The 24,635-nt window shown below is 31.2% G+C and overlaps 2 protein-coding genes across 5 annotated transcripts; one reads left to right on the plus strand and one right to left on the minus strand.

The window, feature by feature from the left end:
• Positions 1 to 4,512: 4,512 nt before the first annotated feature.
• On the minus strand, positions 4,513 to 10,555 carry LOC130826281 (protein cornichon homolog 1). 4 transcript variants are annotated; one of them, XR_009047045.1, is made up of 5 exons: positions 10,277 to 10,555; positions 9,924 to 10,105; positions 6,395 to 6,517; positions 6,043 to 6,189; positions 4,513 to 5,308 (listed from the first exon to the last, which is right to left on the minus strand). XR_009047045.1 is itself a non-coding variant. In XM_057691886.1 (5 exons), exons 1-4 carry the CDS (start codon positions 10,349 to 10,351, stop codon positions 6,102 to 6,104), a joined length of 468 nt encoding a protein of 155 aa, XP_057547869.1. In that variant the 5' UTR covers positions 10,352 to 10,555; the 3' UTR covers positions 4,514 to 5,308; positions 6,062 to 6,101. The 4 variants fall into 4 exon arrangements, 3 of the variants coding, with proteins under 3 accessions (XP_057547869.1, XP_057547870.1, XP_057547868.1); XM_057691886.1 differs by having other exon boundaries at positions 4,514 to 5,308; positions 6,062 to 6,189; XM_057691887.1 differs by lacking the exon at positions 6,043 to 6,189 and having other exon boundaries at positions 4,532 to 5,091; positions 5,205 to 5,308; positions 10,277 to 10,552.
• Positions 10,556 to 12,534: 1,979 nt separating this feature from the next.
• Positions 12,535 to 16,748, plus strand: LOC130826282 (receptor protein kinase-like protein ZAR1). Its single transcript, XM_057691888.1, has 3 exons — positions 12,535 to 14,044; positions 15,757 to 16,400; positions 16,482 to 16,748. Exons 1-2 carry the CDS (start codon positions 12,676 to 12,678, stop codon positions 16,386 to 16,388), a joined length of 2,001 nt encoding a protein of 666 aa, XP_057547871.1. The 5' UTR covers positions 12,535 to 12,675; the 3' UTR covers positions 16,389 to 16,400; positions 16,482 to 16,748.
• The last annotated feature ends 7,887 nt before the right edge of the window (positions 16,749 to 24,635 follow it).

Here is a 24,635-nt window from a genome sequence, read left to right on the forward strand (position 1 = left end):
AACGGGTATATTTTTGCACCCAATCACATGCAGCCACCTGGCCTGCTGATTGACGCGCGTCAGGGGCATCACAGGCATGCAGGGGTCAGATTTGCAACGACCTATCAGGAGCCGACACGTGGCAAAAAAAATTTTAAAAAAATGGGATGACCGTTCACCAGAACGGGTCACCCTAAGACCATTTTACCCAACCTTTCCCTTAACCCACCTAATATTAGATCACCATTATTATTATTTTCCTTATAGTTTGGTCATGTGACCTAATATTAGATCATCATTAATGATGCCCTTACAATATTTGTCTTAGTTGTGTTGGGTATGACTATAAATTAATGTAAATAAGATATAAATATAAAAAATCATACTCGCTGTGGGAGTGGATTAGTGGTGGATATCACTATCAGATTTATCTATCTCATATTCATCCATTTCGTTCCATACCCGCCCGTTTTATATGTACTGCTTTTTATTAATTTTGCATATTTTGATAAAAAACTAATCACTAAAATTAAGGGTACTTATTTTATTTTATTACATTATGATTAAAATAAAATTGCTCCTTTTTTCTTTGTTGTCATCTTTTTCATTATATCGAAACTATTTTTATAAAATTTCAAATTTGTCCACCCTCCATAAAAAGAATTTGATTTTTCTCAAATTATCGAATTAAACACTTTTTCAATGTAAAATTGTATGATTTTTTTGTTTATATTTTAGACATAATTCAAAATTTTATGTCAATTAATTTCTTATAAATTTCGAAAAATAAAATTTTAAATAGGAAAAATTACGCTGATTAATACAATATTTTGTTAATTTCCCTATAATAATACCAACTATTGATTAACCATGAATAATAGCAACTTAGAGGGTTTTTTCCTAAAATAATACCAATTTTAGTTTATTAACTAATTTACCAAATTTTTTTGTCCCATAGTTTGATTTTTAACATGTTAGGTGTATTCTAGGGAAACACCCTCAAAAGTTAGTATTATTCATAATTAATCAAAAGTTAGTATTATTGTAGGGAAATAAGCAAAAGCTTATATTATTCCTGGTAATTTTTCCTTTTAATATAAAATATAATTTTTTTTAAAAAAAAGGGTATTGTTGCACTAAATGTATGACTTTGCCGTTTTATAAATAATTTTTATTATATTTTAATTGAGAATTCAATACATTTAAGATAAATTATTAATTAAATTTTTTGGAGGGATTTTCTCAAACCCTCACCGGAAAATTTCCGTCCCAATACCCTAGCCGCTGAAAATGTACTATAACCCATTAAAAAAACGTTTAATTTAAGAAAATTTCCAAAAATTTTCTAAATTTAGTTAATTCGATATTTTTGATGTTGAATTCACATTTTATATTGCTTTGATACACAAAATTTATTTGAAATTGAGTTGAATTTAATTAATGGGGATATTTAGTCTAATTTAGTATTATACTTTCGATAAAACCATCTTAAATAGAATTTGTGTTTAAAAATTCATTTGAATTTTGCAAGTGGTTAGAGATGAATCAAGCTCGAATGGTTGGAACTTGAAAATAGAAAGCAACTAGTAAGCATTAATGTAGAAAAAGGAATTGTCTAGCTCTCAGGAGAGTAATCAAATAAAATTTATAGATTGTGGGGACAATATCAAATGAAAGAGATATGTGAATGGAGAATACAATTGAAAGAGATATATGAATGGAGAACACAATTGATTTTTATGTAAAATGTAATGATGAAATATGGCGATGGGATGAAAAAAATTAGAAAGCAACTGGTAAGCATTAATGTAAAAGATATAAGAAAAATCTTAACACTATGAAAAATAATTTTAGAAAGAAAAGAAAGAGGGGGAAGGAAAAGAAAGGGAAGATAAACAAAAGGAAAAGAACTCTTAGTATAGGAGGGAATGGAATGAAAAGGAAGAGAGATAAGAGTTTTTCTTTCAAATTTTTTCAATTTTAGAGAGATTGAAACCTTAACAAAAAGTATCCATCAAATTCTTCTAATGCTCTTCCCTCCAAATCTCTTCCATCCTAATTTTGCCATTCAAACAAAAAATTCTTCTTCCCTCCAAATCTCCTCTTCCTTTTCCTTCATTTCCTTACATCAAAGCACACCTTAAATATTAAAACTAAGCTATTATAACTTATTACTTATTAGGCATAGTTTGATAAATGTTATTAAATTTGTTTAAGAAATGATTGTTGGTTGTTTTTCTTTGAAAAAGTGGTTAAAAAGTCTAAAACCAATGAAATAGCTCCTCTTAATAGATTTTTAATTTAAAAATCAACGATTCTTACTTATTAGACCAATCAGTGCCTTATGTCCCACGTTACGTTTAGTTAATTTTAGGCTTTAGTATATTGGTTAGTCAAACATGTAACAAATTTATTTAGTAAATGCTTTTTAGTTATCTCTTGTTCAATATCAAAAGTTTATTGTTTTTTGGTTTTAGATTATAATGGATTAAAGAAATTTAACTCATCAAATCACATGTAATTTGCAAACAATAAAAGTATGTGTATCAAGAGTCAATCTTAAACAAACATTTGTTATTAATAACAAGAATAAAATTATGTATATTTTACCCCTAAAATCCATCCTCAATGGAAACCACTATATGAATATACGAATTATGAAATATTGTTGATATTGTCTTATTGGGCGTCAAAATACAATAAAGTAACAACCACAAAGATTTGATAAAATCTTGTATGTGACCGTCTCGGTTGTGAGACAAACATACAAAGAGCACAACCAAAATATAAATATTTTAATTTTTGGGATGTTTTAACTAATTTAGTTGGAATATAAAGATGCTTCTTTACTTGACATATTAGCTACTAGCCTAGTACCTAGAAGCAAGTACTTGTACTACCCCGATTATCATCACCTTCCATTAAAATCAACGACCAAAATTTTTTGATCCAAAAGTTGTGGTTGGGCCCACATCAGAGTACTGGATCCGGCCTTCTAACCGTCAAGTCCAACTCATATAGTTTGGGCTCCATGGATTGTACAATGGAAACGAAGAGACATCGGCAGTCACTACTGGACCTGAAAGTGACCCAACTACTTGCTGAATGGTCAGGTCACTATATTAGGATTTGAGACCTACTTTCACCTTTTTAATAGTAGATATTTCACACAAATTTTTAAATGAGAAGGTATCAAAGTTATTCGGAGACCGTTTCTTGATGAAACGATTTTAAATAAAGAGTTCATATTCTTATAATATTTATTAAAATAACTATCGGCAAAACCGTCTCATACAATAATTTGTATAAAGGGATCGCTTATAGTTTTAGGGGTTGTTTGATATGGGAACATAAAATATAATGGAAAGGAAAATGATGAAGTAAGGGCAAAGGTATGGATTGTAGTTATATGTTGTTTGGTTTAAAAATATAAGGAAAACACTTACTTAATCATAGAAAGGGAATATGTTACTTGACATAAATACGTAGTAACAAAATAACGGTATCTATTACCCTCAAGAACGGGATTGGGTTAACCTAATATAATACCAAACGAAAAATGTGAAGTAATAGTAATTGAATACTCACTTGGTATTAAAAAGTTCATACCAAACACCCTAAAATCACTCTATATAGTCTTAAAGTAATTATTATAACGTTAAAATGATCACTAACAATCTTAGATTAATTAATTAGAAAATTCGGTTAATTATATAGACTAAAATAGTTACAATAAGATTTATTAGATATTTAACAGCACAAATTCTCTTTTAAGACAGTCTTTTCATGAGATATCCATAACTAGATAAAATAGTTCAATTAATTTATTAAATAAATAAATCTATCTACTTTTGTATTTTGAATGTATGAGTTAAGACTCCGTGTATAGACATGCCTCACCTTAAAACGATTCGTACAAAAATTGCTCATTTATAGTTTATGTTCTTTTAAATATGGCGCACCGCGCATTCCCGAAAATGGTCCAGGAAAAGCTGTATGCAAAAATAATGCAGAAATTCTATTTAAAAAAAAATAATGCAGAAATTGCTGCTGAAATTAAACAAGCGAATACAGTATGATCTTCGGCCAGGCAATGTCGACTTGTACCACTAATCGTTTAGTGATCTATAAATTCATAAATGCCATTTTTTACAAAGGAAAACTGCATTGAAATTTGGCAAAAAAATAAAATCTTTATATTGACCTAAATTATTTTATTTCAAAATTTATTTTTGAAATAGAGTAAAATAAATCATTTATAAGAATAAAATATGATAAATAATTATATTAAAATACAATAAATTAAGTTTTATACTTAATAATTATATTTTGTACTAATCTAATTCCATAAATAATTTTTTAAAATGTAATTATTTCTTCGTTTTTTATATATCTAGAATAATTTTGTTTTAAACTGACTTCATTATAAAACTTAAAAATAAATCAAAATTTTAAAAAAACAAAATATAAAATTAAAAAAAAAATTTTAAAAAAAAAAAAAAACCTTCACCATAAACTGCTCGCCACCCTTTCTCCTCGCCTGAAACTACCTCTTCCTCCACCCCCTCCTTAAGTACATGTAAATTTCAACTCATTTGCCACGCTCTAGTCACTCGTCAGTCCACAGTCGTCGATAATATTGCCGAGAAACCATTTACATTTGAAGGCACCAATAATAGACATAAAATTTTCCAAAATGATCAAACATCCTACAACTTTAATGATAGAATCCTACTTTCATTCCCAACTTCATGCTATATAGTTAGACGCAAGTCTGCAACCTCATTCATCCAATTCCTCCCTTACAAACTAAAGGCTAAAAATACAGTCATTCACAAAACTCGGCACCTGGATAAATAATACAAGCACAACTAAAGGTACAACATAAATTTCGGTTTCTAAAGAAAATGGCACCCCTTTCTTGCACAACACAACCGTTTTGTTCAAACTCAAAATGGCATGTTAGATAAGCTTAATCAACTAAGAAGCTAGATTCCACAGTGTCAATCATCACCACGATTGGCATATCTGAATAGGGCCTCAGCTTCACCACCTACTGGTATATTGATGAAGCCAAAAATTTTGATGCTTTTTACCATCCAAGTTTAGATACTGTTCAAGAAAATGCACTTAAGAGTGACCTTTTCATTCACAGGTCTATGCGTTATGATAGCATTTCTTTTGTGTTGTAATAAATCGACAGATACAGTACAAGACAGACTTACAGGGAAACCCATTAATAAATTTCAAAGTGAGGATCTAGAATAGCCAAAATCCACGAACTGCTTCATCTTCATCAGCTAATGAATTATAAATAGCTATGACAAGCCTGCATTATTAGTTTAACAATTCATTATTGGTAACAGCAGGGCGAACATATATGCACACACTGTATGTCATGCCCTACCAAGCCCTTATCCCCAGGCTCCCCCAACAACACCTAAGAGAAACAAAACAGAACATGAAAAGAAAGAACGATGAAAGAGTTAATTACAAAAATGTACCATGACCTACCCATATAATTCTCATGTATCATATATGTAAAGACAAAAGGAAATTGGATGTCTTTCAAACAGTATCATGATTAATGCACCAAACCAACAGTTGATATTTCTCGCTATTTTAAAAAAGACGGATCCTTGATGCGACAAGAAGTAGACTAAAGAGGTGACTAAAATTTTTGAAAAGGGCTTGGTGTGTATAAATATGGGCATATCAGTCATCAGCAGACATTGACTGGATAACAGTTGGGCACAGAAAGCTTTAAGTGAGATGCATTAGTAACAGCGCAACCAATCTATCTTAGCAAACTTTAACCACAAACTACTTTGGCATTGTTTATATTAATTTTCTCACCATTAAGACGTGTAAAATGATCAAACAATGCGAGAGTTGCAGTCACTAAGTACATAAATCAACTGTACTTTTTTCTACCAAAAAATTTCTCATTTATACAGTTGCAAACAAATTGGGGAAAAAAGAAACATTAACTTAAAAAAGTCTCAAAGAGAAAAAAAAGAGCAAAATCTTGAGGGATGGACCAACTATAGAATAAAAGCCAACCAGGATATTCAGACTTTACAACTCTCTAATTTGGTTATATATGTCAAGTGGCACATTATCTAGAACTCAAGAATAGGGGTGCGGATATCTAAATCTCCATGCTTGGATGAGAAGATCGGCAAACTGGAAATGGAACCGGCTGGAAATCTATGACCAAACAGAAAAGAAAAGCACTTCAGAATGGAATTTAAAATGGCCAAAAATAGACTTTAAAATATATACATGTCCATCCATGTGTGTGTATGTATGCATTTACGAAGGTAGATAAAAGTATGCGCATATTTATATGTATCTAATGAATGAAAGCATAAATTTTCATATACATCCATACGCACGATATGATGGAAATTACCTAAGAACGACCAAGAAGAAATACAACAAATAAAGGCCCAGCTTGATAAAACGGTGTTTCTTTTCAGAGCTAAGTGCTCTGAAAATCTCTGTAACATCTACAAGATGCTCTTGGCGGGTAAACCTGCATAGTAATTGGAGCAAAGGAGTTAATCTGTCAAATGCCAATGTTAACAGCTATATTTGACAAATTTGCAGACCACAGTTCACAAGATTTAAGCTGTTTCAAAGTCCAAGTCCAATTTTCTTAAAGTTCATTCGTCATTTCCTAAGAAGACTAGTAGTCATATACAATGTTTAGAAAATCTTCAGAGTGAAATTAAACTCTAGCAAAAATTTTAGTCTCAAGCAATATTTAAAACTTGGATTCTATTTCCCACAAGTGACAAAAGTTTCTATAATTTCCATTTGACATTTCCATGACGAAAAATCGGCCCTTAACTAAATAAATCACATATCACATAGAGGATAAAAATGGCTAGTTTGGGAAAAAAAAATTACATTTAAAAGAGGGAGCATGCAATACCATGCACACAAATTACTCATCCATTCCTTCCGGTCTCAGTAGAAAAGCAAGTCACAGAAATTATATTCATATTTCAAATTGCAGACAGTAGTGACTCTTCATTCATAGCCACCCAACCATGAAATATATTAAAATTGTTCTATATCAACATTTAAACTCAAAAATAGCACCTTAATTATCTCTTATCTTGCTTTTTTTTCATTTGGTTCTCGGGTCAAGGGTCTCATTGGTCATAATATCCTTATCTCTTTCGAGAAGGGAATTCGTCTGTTATTCCTCCCCGAGCCTTCATAAACTTTTATGAGCATTGGGCATGATGATAATGATAATGACTTGCAACATTTGACCAATAAAGCTCTCACATAATTTGACCAATAAACCATTTATACATTAAGAATATATTCACATTACCAATTTTGCTCATCTCTCCTTCATGCATCCTAAATATAGTCTCTTCAACACCTTCAGGCTTCAACCACAACCTCATCACAACTCGACAAGATCCCAGAATCATCTTCACAAAGATTCAACATTCTTCTATATCATGAATAAATTCCCCAAAGACTCAAATTCTAACATTCTTCTTCGATAGGGCTTTCAACCCCACTTTATGATTTTACCTCTCTTGGTTGTAATCTTATCTTGATTAGCTTAATCATTTCTTCATCTTTTTATTCTCCATCTTAGAAATGTTAAAACATTGGCCTTCCCTTGACAGAAGTAGTTGGTTTTTAATAAAAACGGGCCGGGCCGGGTCGAGTTATGGTCAAGTTTAACCAACTTTTTTCAATTAATGAATTAGATCATTTCGACCTATTAGCTCATAAGTAACTAATCCTGGGCGATAACCTATTGATATTTGGTGGAGTTTTGGTTAATTTCCGGCATATTAGAATTTAATATTTCTAGAGCGATATATAAAGCAACTCTATTGCTTCTACGAGCTCCTTGTTTCCCCCCCCTGGTTGTGGTCTTGAACCAACATGTTTTGATTTGCAATTTTGACAACGTAATTACAAACAATATACCATTATCATCCAAAGGATGCAAAACAAATGTAACACACCTCAATCATTCCATATCTCAAAATGCCTAAAAGGATTAGGTTGAAGCTAAAATTGTTGTCATCATCAAAATTGCATTAAACTTGTGATATGTGTAATTTGTGAGCGTTTATAATTTCCCTAAATAGTATGCCACTAAATTCATACATGATTTCGTATTTCCATAAATGGAAGGTACAATATTTCTCAAATTCCTACCTACTTCAAAATGTCAGCATCTCAAAAAGTGTGATGAACAAATCACGTATCTAATCGAATTCTAGATGTGTTTATTACCATTGTTATTGAGTTTCTAAATCATTGTCATTCAAAGACAAGGTTTCATGAATCATGATCCCAACTTCTTTGGAACGTTAAATTTAGAAACCATAAAGAAGGGAGGAGATTTAACAGAGCATCCTTACATCGAGATTATGTAAGTAATTAGACTTACAAGGACCTCAAAAACATAGAAGCTTCCACACTTTTAGCTTTTTATACACCTTCCAACGTCCCAAACCACATCTCCATTTGTGATTGACTTAATAATTAACTCCTATGTTGATACATAATGCATGAAAAAATAAAGGGTATTCTATGGTACCAATCCAAAATGATATTTCCTCTATCCCTTTAATTTTATATTTTTATTTTTAGAAATAATCTTATATTCTCTCTCTTAATCTCATCCAAATACTCATTTTCCCAATTCAATTCATCCACATAATTCTTTTATTCACTTATGTTCTTTTTATTGTTATTATATCCCAAAAACTAATAAAATAAATTTTACTACATAGAGTAGCAAAATCAAAAGGGACAAAGAAAGTATAAGTTTTCTCCCTTAATTACGACAAGAACCTTAATTCTTAACGACAAAGTACATGGTCAAGCATGGTTGGTTCAAGACAAAGGGAATAGAATATAGAAAAAATAAAAGTGAAAATAAATGGCAAAGAAAAATGTAATAAACAATTTTAAGAATGAAAAATTGTCTTGTACTTTACATAGTTGACTACTTGACTACCCAAATTAGATTTTTCCAAGTTAAATTTGTTTTTAACAAGGGCATGTTTTCCCCAACTAATCACAAGTCATCTGGAGTTATAACTTGGTAAGTACAAAATATGTTCGATAGAAAGTGATGGGTATAAGTTATTAGAATTGTACTAAACTTGGCTTATTAGAGATTAAGATAAGTAGGTGAGAACATGCCCCAAAAGCTAAGGTGAGTGTCAAAGTCAAACTCAACTCATCTTGGCTAAATCCTGCACTCTGCACCAAACTCAAGTTTATCCATACATAATTGATCTGTCTTCTTAATCGACCATGTCATTTGCATTTTTTCCTTTCCTTTATAGTTCTTCGGCTACCTCGGCTAACACAACTTGATATTCAATCACATTCAAACGCCAACTCTTGTTCAGTTGTAATAGACATGTTTTGACTTTGAGAGTTCATCTTAGGAGCATACTAAACTCATATTTCTTGCTTTAGATTGTACAACATGCAAATAATAATATGGAATACCTCAAAAGCTCATCTCACTTATCAAGTGCGCTTCAAGAAAAACACTTTCAACATATTGATCAATACCATATACAAATCCTATGTACAAAATACTATATACCTTAATCACTCAACTCGATCTTAAATTCTTAAAAAAAAAAGCAACAAAATTTAGCCTCACTTGATAGCACAAAATCAAACATAGTAACTCCTTAGCCAGACCAATTTGAAGTTCTATATGTCTATTCATTCACAAGATTTTAAAGAAATCCATAAATATTCCTGTGCTCGATGCAATAAACCACTAAACTGGTGCATTCTCTTATCAAATATAATTTCATATCGGGAGGAAAACAATTCAAAACCAAACAAGAAATTATCAGTTAAACACAAGCAAGATAACAATAATTCGAAAGAAGTAATAGTAAAGTTGCCAACAAAATTAAACTTACAATCTTGCATGAAATATGGTAACCGGCAATGTTATTAGAAACATGAACCAATGACCAGTAAACAGAAAAAGAGCACAAAAGGCAGCCTGCAATCCAAACTCCGGCAAAACCATAGAATTGATATTCGTTGATGATTCGTATGGATTCAAATAATCAGCCTCCAAATCCGATAAACATATAATCTATAGCAAGCACAAATTCACAATGTTACTCAATTTATATCTAAATTGAACCACACTGAAATATAAATTAGGTCAAGAAATCGAAACAAAGAGTTGTAACCTGACGAACAAAGCTGCGAATTAAAAACTAGGGTTAATAGAAATCGGAGAGGTAGAAAATTATGGGAGTACCTGGTAAATGAGAATAACAAGGAGGCCGATGTTGGAAAAGAGGGCAATTAGCCATAAGATTAAGTCCCACTGCATGGTTTTAAGACAAAATTAATGGAGTAAAAATGGTGATTTGATGTTGCAAAATCTGATTCTTGTAGAGAGAGGAGTTGCAGAATAGTGAGAGAGGAAAGTATATCATTGCCAACAAACAATAAAAGGGGAAGATTGAAGAACAATTTTTTTTTTTTGTTTAGTTGAAGATTGAAGAACAACTTAAGTTTGGATTTTTTTAATATACATTTCCTAAAAAAAATACTTTCAAGTTTCAACAAAGTAGCTATTAAAAAATGTAAAATTTTAAATAGCTAATTTATTGAAAGACCATCTTTTTTGAAGACGTTTCTGAAGCTCAACCAATTAAAGTTTAATGTCTACTTAAATTATACTTAATGTGTACTTACCATATCTTTAATTACTTACAATATCTTAAATGTCAATTTACATTATTTTTAATATAAACTTACATTTTTTCAAAAAATATATATTGGGCCGGCCCAAATAGAGATGGTCTCTCAAAGAAACTGTCTCTTATAAGAATTTGTGAATTTTAAATTATAATTTATTTTTTGTTTGATGGACTGAAAATATATTTAATTATTATTTTTAAAAATATGTCTATCTATTGTTATTGCAATTAAAAATGAACTTAATTGTTGTTTATTTCAAATTATTTGATTAATAAACGAGATTTAAAAATAGTTTTAAATAATAGATGAATTTATTTTTAACAAATATATCTAATATATATTTAAGTAGAATGGATTTACTAAAAATAAACAATAAGATAATTTATTAATTTATTTGCAGTAGTTCAAACAAAAGCTTATTTATTATTGGCAATTTTCATAGAGGTAATCCTTCACTTTTTATCAATTTGTTTAGTAAAAATTAGTTGTTGGCTATTCTAATCAAATATTTCATTTGATTTTACATATTGTCAATGCACTAGTTCAATTTAAAATATCTCTAGTGTTTAATTAGTAATTATAAAAGTTAATCTTAATAAAACACAATTAGTGAATAGTACCAAAAAATAAATAGGACATTTGATCAAAATAAAAACGAGTATTTGTTATAGACAAAATTGATTAAAAGTTATTGAAAAAGATACTCTTAGTTTTTTATTTCAAAAGCCTTTTTCAATATACTTAAACGTTTTTTTATAAACACTTTAAAGTGGTGTGATTAATTATTGAGTATTCGTTTTTTTTCATTCAATTTAGTTAAGTTGTTTATACTTAGAAGCTCTTAAACATCATGTCCTAAATTCAAACCATGAAGTGTAAAATTAATAATGAACTAATGTTTGTTTGAGTAATATAAAAAGTGTTGTTTGGGATTAAGTTGTAAAATTAGAACTTCTAATTCCATGAGTGGCATTGCCATTTAAGTGGAATTTCATGAAAAAAAATAATTAGGTAGGCGATTATGACTGTCAGTAATCATTGATGTATTTTAGTAAAATAGATTATTACTACATGTAATTTTAGCTAGCGCCAATAAACAGTTAGTTTGATGTTATTATTTTGTGAATTAACAGATGAAAATCTGGTTATAAAATTAATAAATCAAATATTAAGTATCATTATCAATTACCAATCATTTGCCAAACCTCTAACTATCACATTAAGTTGCTTATATGAATTCGAGTTAAGAATATATCAATTACCTCATTTACTTAGGAAATGTCTAAAATATACTCACTTAAAAATGTTCATTTAAATCATTTTGTCGATTTTAAGACGTGTGTTTCGCTTCATTTCAAAATTAAATCTTGGGCACATTTTAATTTTTACATAATTATAATAACATCTTTTTGAATTAATCATCAAATCAATTTTAAATACATCTCTTCACCCACATTCAATAATTTATAATCAATAATCGTTGTTTGTAAATCACTATAAAAAATCAAAAAAATAATAATAAAATAAATAAAATCAAAAAAGAGAAATTAAAATCATAAAAATCTCGTTCTATAAAATTCTATCACATAAAATTAATTTATTAATTTTACAAATCACAATTATTTACTAAGATATCCTAAATTTACACCCATACCCACACCTCATGAGTGTTGTACTTGTCAAATCAAAATTCAAAAAACACCATATGAAGAATCATAACTAAAACATGTGACTTTTAAGACATAATTATGATTCCTTTTTACTATACACGCCCATTAATCACTAACTAAAAAGCATTAATCCCTATTCCCATTCCTTACTACATCGATATCACCACCCAAATTCAAATCCAAATATGCTTCTCTTTCGTCTCCTTCTTTGTCCTCCATTTCTTCTTCCCTCCTCCTATTCCTTCTCACTCTTTCTTCCTCGTTCCCATCACCAACAACAATGGCAGAATCCCCATCACCCACATTTATATTCACCATTTTTCTTCTCTTAAACCTCTCTTTTCCTCTCATTACTTCCCTCAACTCAGATGGTCTTTCACTTTTAGCACTCAAATCCGCCATTACTTTTGACCCAACTCGTTTTCTTTCCTCATGGTCCGAGTCTGACTCAACCCCGTGTCACTGGCATGGTATTCACTGCACGGGTGGCCGAGTCACTGATATTTCACTCAGTGACAAATCTTTGACGGGTTATATACCTTCTGAACTAGGTGCTATTCTCTCTCTTCGTCGGATATCTCTCTCTAATAATAATTTTTCAAGCACTATTCCACCTCATTTATTCAATGCTACGTCTCTTACTTTTCTTGACCTTTCTCATAATGCTCTTTCGGGTCCTATTCCGAACCGAATATCCTCCCTTTTGGGGTTACGGTTCTTGGATCTTTCCTCGAATTTGCTTAATGGGTCACTCCCTAGTGGGCTAAGTGAGCTCACCCAACTTGAAGGGACGCTTAATTTGTCGTGTAATCACTTTTCCGGTGAGGTTCCGGCGAGTTTTGGGAGGTTTCCAGTCATGGTTAGTTTGGATCTTCGTCATAATAATTTAACTGGGAAGATTCCTCAGGTTGGGTCGTTATTGAATCAGGGGCCCACTGCATTTGCTGGGAACCCTAATTTATGCGGGTTTCCGTTGAATTCGTTGTGCCCTGAAGCTCAAAACCCTAATGTAATTCCTGCAAATCCTCAAAATGGGGGAAATTTTGAAAACCCTAATTTGGGTAGTGTTGGTGTAGAAAAAAGGGAAAAAAGGGCGATTTCAATTTCGTTGATTTCAGGGGTTTTCGGGGTTTTAATTTGTGGGAGTATTGTGGTTTGTTTGGTTGTAGTAAGGAAAAAGTTCAGAATGAAAGAGGGTGAAATGGGGAATAAAAACAACGTCGATGACAAATTTGGGAAAGTGGAGGCGGTGAGTCACGTGAGCGCGGTGTTTGGAGAGGAGGAGGATGAAGGGCATAAGAGTAAATTTGTGGTGGTGGACGAAGAAGGTTTTGGGTTGGAATTAGAGGATTTGTTGAGAGCTTCAGCTTATGTAGTGGGGAAGAGTAGGAGTGGGATAGTTTACAAAGTGGTGGTTGGTGGTCGGAAAGGATTGGGTGTGGTTCCGCCTACAGTTGTTGCTGTGAGGAGGTTGAGCGAGGCAGATGATGCTGCATGGCGGCTTAGGGATTTCGAGGCTGAGATGGAGGCTATTGGTAGGGTTCAACATCCTAACATAGTAAGGTTAAGGGCTTATTACTATGCTCCGGATGAGAAGCTCTTGGTTTCGGATTTTATCCGTAATGGCAGCTTGTACACTGCTCTGCATGGTATTATCTCCTCTCCTGTCTTGTTATTTGATCTTTACTTGAATGTTCTGGTTGTGGTCTTATTCTTGCCTGTAATGAACTGTTTATGTTGTCGAGTATTTAACTTTGAAAGCAAGCTTGTAATTAGTTGTCGTCTCAATTTCCAAGACCAATGACTTCAATTATAGTAAATTAATAAGACCACTGTAATATAATTCGCCAGCTAATTCGCTTTTTGAATTCGCAATTCACTCAATGTTGCCAAAAAATAGCCCAAACCGACCATAATTCGCTTTTTTTGATTTGTGAGGAGATCATCGAATCATGTGACACTGAATAAGACGTATATGATATATTGGTTTGATAAAATAATGTATATTTATTCTATACCGTTGAGATTAAGGCTTTGGCAATGTTGTGTCTGATGGGATGATTTATATTCCTTGTAGTTGTGATCAAGGCTTTGACATTGTTGAGTATTTGGGTGGAAATATGCAACGTACAGTACATGTGAATCTTTTGATCTAACTGAATTTGAAAATAGATCCAAGTATTCTTCTAAAGTTTTATGCCAAAAACAAATGATTCAATCCACTACTTAATTTTATCCCAGAAACATGGTTGGCCAGAGGTTGAATCTAATGCTTAAAGATTTGGTAACTATGTCCCGAATAAGATATATTTCACCATATATGTGAAGAATTACCATAGAAGAATCGGAATATGGTGGACAACCGGTGGGTGGGGGTGTAGGGGAGCAATAATTTTCTTTACATTGTGCTAGGCACCTAACTCTACCCCTGATTTGTAGAGAAATGTGATAAAGCGCAAGGTCATAAAATCGAAACTAAAATGGAGACCCTGCCCCCACCATTGTACTACGAACTCTGATTCGGGGTGTTGCAAAGTCATCTGTTAGGAAGGTGTAGAGTGATTTACTGCATGATTATTGTTAACTTGGGGGTATAGATAATAGTAATTTCCGATCTTTTTTAAGATTTTTTCCGAGGGTGGGAAGGACAATCGGTTCACACTGTAGCATGTTTGGTTAGTAGGCTGTCGGAGATGATCAGTTAATTTTGGGCTCATTCCTTGAAACTTGGCTGCCTTTTGTTTTTAAAGAGTGCTAGTTCACATGTTGAATAGTGGAGTTTTGCTGTTCTTCTGCAGCGTAACTGAATGTGCAACTAGGAATTAGGTAGAGGAAGTCAAAATAACTTTCCTTCTCAGTGAACAGGGCTAGTGGGACTGTGGGAGTGCATGAAGCCATGAAATCTAAATTTGGAAGCAATTGCTCTTGGTTGAGCTTAAAGGTGTTCAAAACAGACCTGTTGATCCGAAATTTACCGGACCTTATAATCGAACCCGATTTGACCCAACTTCAAAAATGGTTTACATTTATGAAAAAACAATATGGACACAAAATCCGATTTCAAACCGACATGAAACATCTAACCCGAAATCAACCCGATGAACCGAATGAACACCTCTAGTTGAGCTGAATGAAATGGTTCGCTTTTGAACTTAAAAATGCTGCCATTGCATTTAATGTTACTCACTACATCTTAAGCCTAGTTGTGTTTTTCTTCAGTGATGGCTGCCTCTATGCTCTAGTGTAGCATGCCTTGTCTTGTGTTTTTAGTGAACTGTTCGACAAAGATGGTTTGAATGAAACATTTATCTAGCTGAGAGGCTTTAATTTGCTAATCGTATGCTGTTATTTGTTGTTGTAGGACCTTCGGGTGATTTGCCACCCTTATCATGGGCTTCGAGGATAAAAATTGCACAAGGCGCAGCCAGGGGTCTGATGCACATTCATGAGTGCAGCCCAAGAAAATACGTTCATGGAAACATCAAATCATCAAAAATTCTACTTGACGATGACTTTAATCCGTACATATGTGGGTTTGGTCTCAACCGTCTCCAATGCGGGCGTTCTAAATCGGCAAACACCCACTCAAGAAGGCCCAGTCTAAACCATTCATTCTTAACAAGCTCTAAAGTCATGGTTCCTTGTACAGTTGCCTATTCAGCCCCTGAAGTCCAAAATAGTGGTGCCAAGCTCACTCAAAAGTGTGATGTGTACTCATTTGGAATAGTACTAATGGAGTTATTAACGGGTCAGCTACCAAATGGCGGGCCTGACAACGATGGAAAAGGACTAGAAATTCTAGTGAGGAAAGTTTTCGGGGAAGAGAGACCTCTATCAGAGATTATAGACCCAGCATTGCTGCACGAAGTTTATGCGAAAAAACAGGTGTTGGCCACATTTCACATCGCTCTTAACTGTACGGAGATGGACCCTGAACTGAGGCCGAGGATGAGAACTGTTTCCGAGAGCCTTGATCGCCTAAAATTTCAATGAGAAGGAAAACAGGTAAATAATGTGTAAATTGTAGAATCATTTTGTGGATGTTTGATGTAGAATCTGTTAGTTGTTGTAACAATGTCTTTGTAGGAGTAATCTACGTTGGTTGCTACTTGCTACTAGGAAGAGCGAAGAAGTTGAAGGAATCATTTTGCAACGTATTGGTTCCTCGATGATCATTTTTTTGTTTTGTCGTGTTATCGACTTTGTAAGTAGGCTTGCACGCGAGTGCATTTAATCGATAATGACTCATTATCTTGCCTGTTATTTGAATTGTCTTCATTTTCATGTTAAAGTTGATTTACATTGGAAAATATAGCAAACTGAGTGAGACCAGTACCGTAATGGTGTTTCATACTCTCTAGTCTTCTAAAAGTATCTTCCTTCCATCAAGGGCCTTAAGATACTCATTACCTATAGCATTTTTGAAAGCGTAAAGGCTCAACAACTTGGCACTTTATTGCCTCCGTTCCTTTAAAATTGCTATATTTTTTTAATTTATTTTTTTTATTTTGTTATATTTCTTTATGAAAATGTCATCACAATTTTTCAAATTCTCATTCATAACTTCTTTTATTTTTTAAAACCGTTCATGCATTTTAAATGTGTTCATCATTCCTCAGTCTTTATACTGTCCTATTGTTGCAATTTCTAAAGAACAGTAAAGTAATTAACTTATTTTGTTTAGTCATTATAAGCCCAATCAGCCCCATGCTTTAGCCTGGCCAATCCATTGCCCATCTCTGAATAGAACACTCCTCGCTTTTGTATTTGTAAGAATTCTGTCTCAAAGACTTTTTCTTCTGAGCTACTCTTTTAAGATCTCAAATAAGAAGTTTATATGCAAATAATTTGTATTATTGGTCTATTTGACCCATTTATAAAGCTTGTCTTACGTTAAGACCTCATACAAGAATGTGTTGTCTCGTTAAATTTGCTTATTTTCTATTTTGCCCATCACCCTCAAATTTTTCTTCTATTTTCATCCATACATTTCAATTACATTTTCAGCTCATCCATATATTTCTCTTACTTTCGAATAAAATATATTTTTTATCACTCATACTCACTTTTTAAATTTCAATTCATTTGTACTTGAAACTATTTATGAGGAATAATGAAAGTGCTACGCTTAGGTTAGTGTCACATTTTGTATAAAAAAAATTTTAAAAATTTTTAAAAATTATTTTTAACTCATTTATAGACTATTTTTTAAGACTATTTTCTAAGTATATCACACTTTTTGGTCAATGTCAATATTATTATATGTTAAATTAAAGAAATTGAATATTCCTAATCAATCCTAAATAGGAATGTATAAAAATAGGATACCATACATGTTGATTGTTGGGTATCTTCTTGAATTCAGAAACTTGCGAGATCAAATTTATAAAACTATATGATCTTGAAAACTTCGCCTAAAGATAAAAATCATATTTTTTGTCAACAATACTATAATAAATAAATAGAATCTACAAGAGTCTTTTATCTAAGATAAGTAACTCCTTTTTATTTAGGAAAATTTTGCTCAAATTAATTCCAACTATTATTCGTTGGCCAAAATTAATCTCAACTATTAATTATTTTTTAATAATCTCAACTATTGTCGTAATTTGTTGACAACATACCCCTTCTTGTTACTGGCTGCAACAGGTAACCTAAGTGAACAGGACTCATCCCCTCCATCTATTAATCCCCTCCTTCTTCTTCCCCATTACTCCTACCTCCATTGATGAACCTTAAATCCCCAAAAAATCAAATTGAAACTAATCCTCCAAAATCTTCAAATTCCTACAATATATGATATTAATCCCCCAAAACTAATGAATTCAGCTTGTTCTTCTAAGTTTTCAAACCCCAACCCCAAACCTAGGGGTCCACTTTATGGAGGAAGCTTGACATGCTACCATGGTCTTCCTGCGTAACTGAGGATTGCCAAACGACGTACTAGGCTAGGAAACAAATTCTATGATTGCGCTAATTGGTCGGTAAGTGCTCAAAATTCTGAAAATTTTTTCAATTTGATTTTTACACCAAAAATAAAGCATACCTGATTGTTTCTTTCTATAGTTGTGCTAGGATACCAATTGTAAGTTTTTTAAGTGGGAAGATGATGTTGTAAAATCAACTAACAAGATCGACAAGCATGAACAATTAGAAGTTGAAATTGAAGCTTTAGTTGACAAAATTAAGAAATTAAAGCATAAGAAGAGGACTATGGAAGAGGTTATTATATCACTTAAAGTTGAAAATGCAAAGCTCAATGGCACAGTGAAGGCATTAGGAATTATGCTCGTGTTCTCATGGTTCATCTGTTTTGTGATTGTATTTCTTCTTACTTAGCAATGTACTGACATATATTATTCAAGAAGTTGAAGTATGTTCAATGTAATTTGAAGCAATGTACAGACATACATTATCAATATGAATATCAACATTTTATTACCGCCCTTACCAAATGATCATGGCATAAGTGTTTTGATTAGTGCAAATCATAGAAATTGCCCTTACAAAATGTTCAATGTAATTGATTCCGCCCTTACAATCATAGTTCAAGGATTCAAACATATTAGCTATCCTTCAATCTTGATGAAATTGATTCTTGCGTAGTGCAAATCTTCAACATTGACCTTGATCTTGTGTTTAGTCCCTAACAAGAACAGGAAGCAAGTCAAAACAACATAGAAACTGATTATTTAGTATTACAAATATTCAAGAATTAACTGGCTTATGGTTGCAGATGAACTTGCACTTCTTCCACTCCTTCGAACAGCTCCCCCCCTTCTTTCACCAATAGCACCCCTAATAGCACTCCTAACTCCCTGCCCTGCACTTATTGTTTTTCCATCTTTACCAATGGTTGAAGGTTAGGTAGACACCAAGTGATGTGAAGGTTGCTCTGTTGATGTTTCCAAGGGAGTAAAAGCTCTTTTTTTAGGTCTACCAAGTGATCTCAGGGCATTTCTTTTTTTTTTTTGATTGTGCTTTTGCATAGGGTACAAGTCATTTGAACTCCGTGTTTGGTCAGCCTGCCAGGATGTTTAGGGTCTTCATGGGGTGATTTAAACCTAGATTTCCTAGGTCTACCTAGGCCTATTTTAATTGGTGTGGGGGGGGGGGGGGGAGGGTCCATTGCAATGTTAAGCTGAGGCCAGTGCCTCTCTCCAGCTAAGGGACTATTGCTACCATTATATGCAAGTAAATAAAACTCTACAATGTAGCATTTATCAACATATGAATCAGCAGCCACAACATGACAACATGGTATACCCTTTAACTTTCATTTCCCACAAGTGCACTCTATTTTTTCAATATCAACTTTCAAAATATCACAATAACAAGATACTTCAAATCTGGTAGTAGATACAGGCATCACTGAACACTTAGTTGCTTCCTCTTTCTCTTTATCTAACATCTCTTGCACTTTAGGACAAAGGACACCATCCCACTTAGCAGCTTGTTCCTTCTTTGTCACTAGTCTTTTCATCATCAATGACCTAATTTCTTCTAACATGTTTATAAGATGCTTTGACCTTGCATTCATGATGTAATTGTTGAATGTTTCTACCGTATTGCTAACAATTACATCACACATGCTATCCCTTTTCACATATGTTCACAAAACACACTTGGATCAGCTTTTTCGAATGCATCTACAACTTCATGGTTTATGGGGTTTATTAGCGGACTATGAAGTCTAGGGTTTGGGATAAAAGTAAACAAAGGTTGGGGGTTGTGTTCATTTATGGAATCTGGGCTGTTTTGGGGACCACATGCCTCAAATTATTTTGTAATATCCACAGTGCTTTTTACTGCTCTTTTGAAACTTGACTTTAATACCCTTGTAGTTAATTCCCTTTCCAACTCTACATCATCACATACCTTAAGTATATATACACAGCTACTATCATAAATTTAACACCCAGCCTTGTCATTTTCATTACACTTTCATCACTATTTACGCTTTTCAAACCCACCTCAAATTGCATACAAGCTGGATTCATAAAAAACAAAGAGTGTTCATATTCAACTCCAACCTTACTCACTACTAAATCATCTAAATCAAACCAAGAAATTAGGTTTGCATCAATTTCTATGGTACAACCTTCCCCACCAACATAATCTAAGCCATTGATTGTCCATTTGAATTTACACCCAAACCAAAATTTAGCAGTAAATTTGTCAAATACACCAGCCTAAACCGAAAAAAAGGGCAAAATCAACAACATAAACCATCCAAAGCCAACAGATTACCAAAAAATTAAAGTAAAATGCAACTAAATTAAGAAGAGGAAAATGACATTACCATTGAACAACCACAATTGAGCAATGTCGTTCACTTTCTAACCTTCAATTGATCTTCTTTACCATTGAAACCTTCTTCTTCGCCTTCAACTAATTTTTTAGGCTTTGAATGTTGAATTTGGGGAAGGTTTGGTGGGTGTAAAGTTACAGAGAACGAAGGGAGATGTAGTTAAGTGAATAATGAAATGAAGGGGAAGAGTTAAGTAAAAAAAAAAAAGGAAAAAAAGGGGGAAGAGTTACTTGTTGCAGCCGGTAACAAGGGGGAGGGTATGCTGTCAACAAATTACGATAATAGTTGGGATTATTAAAAAATAATTGATAGTTAAGATTAATTTTGGCCAACGGGTGATAGTTGAGATTATTTTGAATAAATTTTCCTTTTATTTATGATTTTTGTTGTGTATTATTTGTTGTTTTAAAAGAAAGAGGAAAAAAAATAGAAAAAGGATAATTATTGAGAAAAGGTTATAGAAGAAATAAATAGAAATAATAACAACAAAATATAATTCTATTTATTGATTATAATAATAATATAATGAAGTGAAAGAAAGTTATTAAAAATTATTAATACCTTCAAAAGGATTTCATTTAGAATATTCACATAGATTAAAAAAAATAACATCTTTAAACGCAATTGTAATAAGATAACTAGAGCATGAAGATTTTTTCATTTGAAAAAAATATTAAAATTAAATTAGTGCAAAATATGTGAAGGTTATAAGTATTAAAAATATGAAAATAGAGTTATTAAAAAATATATGGAGGCATAAATATTATAAAAATATTCAAATAAAATTAGTGAAAAATATGATTAAATTATAGGCATATACAAATGTTGAAATAATGTTAGTGTAAATATGTGGATGATATAAATACTAAAAAATATTAAGATTAAGACCACCAAAATTAATAATTTTCATCAAATGTGATATAACTAGAAAAAAAATCTCGAAAACAACAAAATTTGTATTGAGCCCACACTAAAATGTCATATACGATGCACAATATTTTTGTATGAATTAACCCCGTACAAAATATGTACGCAATTGACTTCTAGAAGTATATAGAAGTTGAATTTATTGTATTCGTAATAAAAAAGGAGAACCATGCATTTAAGATGATGAAGTAGATTATCTCAATTTTTTTCAAGGAATAAAAAACGAACATGAAAAGGATTATCAAATTTTATTTACGAAATTTTACTTTTAATACGTAAAATTATGCATAACAGTAAAAGTCTAAAAAGATAATATAATAAAAATATACTACACTTATTAGACAATTTTTTGAGAAACTATTAAATAATTTAAATAAGATTACGTTTGATTATATTTTTTCTTATATACTAATCATAATTTATAAAATAAATTTGAATAATAAATAAGAGTAGTATAAAATATCTTAAATGTATGAAGAATTTTAGACAATTGCTCTATTAGACAAAATTTGTCTGACATGTATTTGGTCGGAAAACTACAAAAAGTAAAAATTGATATTTTATCGAGAAGCTAGAAAAATGTGTGGATAAAATAAAAATTTAATCTAATGTGTGAATGAAACAAAATAATAAAAGTCGTGACAAAAATAATAAATAGTGAAGTATAAATTGGTCAAACGCCATTATCATTATATCCAGTGTATTTCACCCATAGAAAAATCATGAGTAGGGTTTGAGAAGAAAAAGATATAGGCAACTCATACTCATAAAGAAAAGCGCGACCAAAAAATTCTTCAACTCAAAAGAAGTTTATGCAAATTTGGTCAAATGTATTAAATAAAAAATATTTCTTTTTTCAAATGTCTTTTTTTAATACTATTTATAAATTACTCTTAATTTGTATTTTATTTTTAATTCATATATTAAAACATAATCAAATAATATCTTATTTAATTCGTCTTAATATAATATATATTAATATTATACGCAATTAGTATTGAATTAATTTATTAACAAATGTGCAAAATTACACATCCTAGACTTTTAACTAAAATAGAAGTAGGATTACATTAATTGTAAAGCGAGTAATTTTAAAAAGTGACGTCTAAAGCTGTAGGGGAACGAGACTGTGAATGGCGGCATTCAATCAACCATTACTTCTTTTTTTTTCATTTTTGTCGTACGATACATTGTATCGGCTAAGCGCCCGCCCAACCCATAAACAAATGATCCAAACAATAGGTGATGATTGATGAAGTTAAAAAAAATACTAAAAATAATAAGTGTTGTAAAAGAGTTTATTAAAAAGTTAAAATTTTTTTCCATAAATAAATAGTAGGATGATCAAATTATTTAATGTTATTGTTTGATTAATTGGATGGTTGAAACAATTTATTATTATAAATAAGTTATTTTTGAACAAAATAATTTTAGAAGTATGTTAAAAGTCAACTAATCAAGTCAATTGATAAAACCAGCTGATTAAATCTGTCATTTTAATCAATTATTAACTATCAGCTATCATATATTTAGGTAATTAGATGTTGACAGTTAATTCTTAGCTTTTGTAATTAGTTTGTTTGACAAATTAAAAATTTTAAATGTTTTTATTGACTTTTAAACTAATTGAATAATTTGTTGTTGAGGAAAATGTTTGATAAAATTATACTTCACTGGCTATTTATTATTAGAAAAGAGGATCAACAAGCCAAAATTCAATGACAAAAGAAAATCAAAACAACTTATTTGTTTTGGTTTAAAACTATTTATCTTACACTTTTAACTTTTAGAACAACTAACAAGCTAAAGTCAAATGTCAACATAAAATTCATTTACCAAATAAAAATTCGCGAGTTAGCACAGTGATTGTGAGTTTTCTCTTTTATCTTTATGATAAAAATTTAATTGTCACCATCTACATAAAGGATAATCTATCTTCCTTTATATGTTTCCTTTATATGTAGGATTCTTTTAGCCTGCCAAAAATATCATTTATAAAAAGGATAATTAAAGTACATGGGAGAAAATATAAACTTGAATCATGATAATGCCAATAACTATAATATAGGAAATACTCCTATTCACTTTAAATGTCCCATTTGGTTTTTTAACACTATTCACCAATCACTCTCATATTAAGTGCTTTGCTTTTAATCTATAAGTTAAAACATAATTAAGTATGATATTATTTGATTCAACTTATTGTAAATTTTATTAATATCAACTTTTTATACTTCCTTCATTGCAAAATAGTTACAACGTTTGCTTTTTCACACAGTTCAATGCATTAATTTCATCCTTAATATCTCTAGTTATGTATATTAAAAAATTATAAAAACTTAATATTAATGTTTTTTGCATCGAGACAAATCAAATAAGATCTCACTTGACCAAGTTTTAATTTATAAATTAAAAATTAATTACAAATCAAGGGAGATAAGTGAATAGTGTAAGTGTAACATTTACGATTTTAACATCCTCGATTACTATTTTAAACTAAGATTATCATAATTAAGTAATAATATTAACCTTTTAGTTTTTTTAAAAGATTTTATTTAATATTTAAACTATTAGGTTGAATAAAGAATTATTTGGTTTGAATTATTTTGGTGAAGCCATAATCTTTGTTTTTTAAGTTATGAAAGTAAACAATCAAAAAAATAAATAGTAAGTCTTGTGTGAGACAGCCTAAATAAAAATTTACTAAAAAGTAAAATAAACCTCATATTATACAAAATAAATTCTAATTTTAACTGAAGAATAAATAAAGTGATAGATTATTTCTCAATTTATCCCTTCTTTCTACTTTGTATGAGTAGTAGTAACAGTAGATTAGTAGTAGTATCACTAATAATAATAATAGCATTAAGGATAAGTATTAAAAAAAAAAAAAAAAAAAAGAAAGTTAGTCATCGACTTTAAGTTTTCACGTGAACACAAACCAAGCTTATCCCTTACCTTTTCATTACTACATTTCTAAAAGAAAAAAGAAAAAGTAGTAC

Source organism: Amaranthus tricolor, chromosome 10 (assembly GCF_026212465.1).
Source record: "Amaranthus tricolor cultivar Red isolate AtriRed21 chromosome 10, ASM2621246v1, whole genome shotgun sequence".
In the NCBI taxonomy this organism is placed as follows: Eukaryota; Viridiplantae; Streptophyta; class Magnoliopsida; order Caryophyllales; family Amaranthaceae; genus Amaranthus; species Amaranthus tricolor.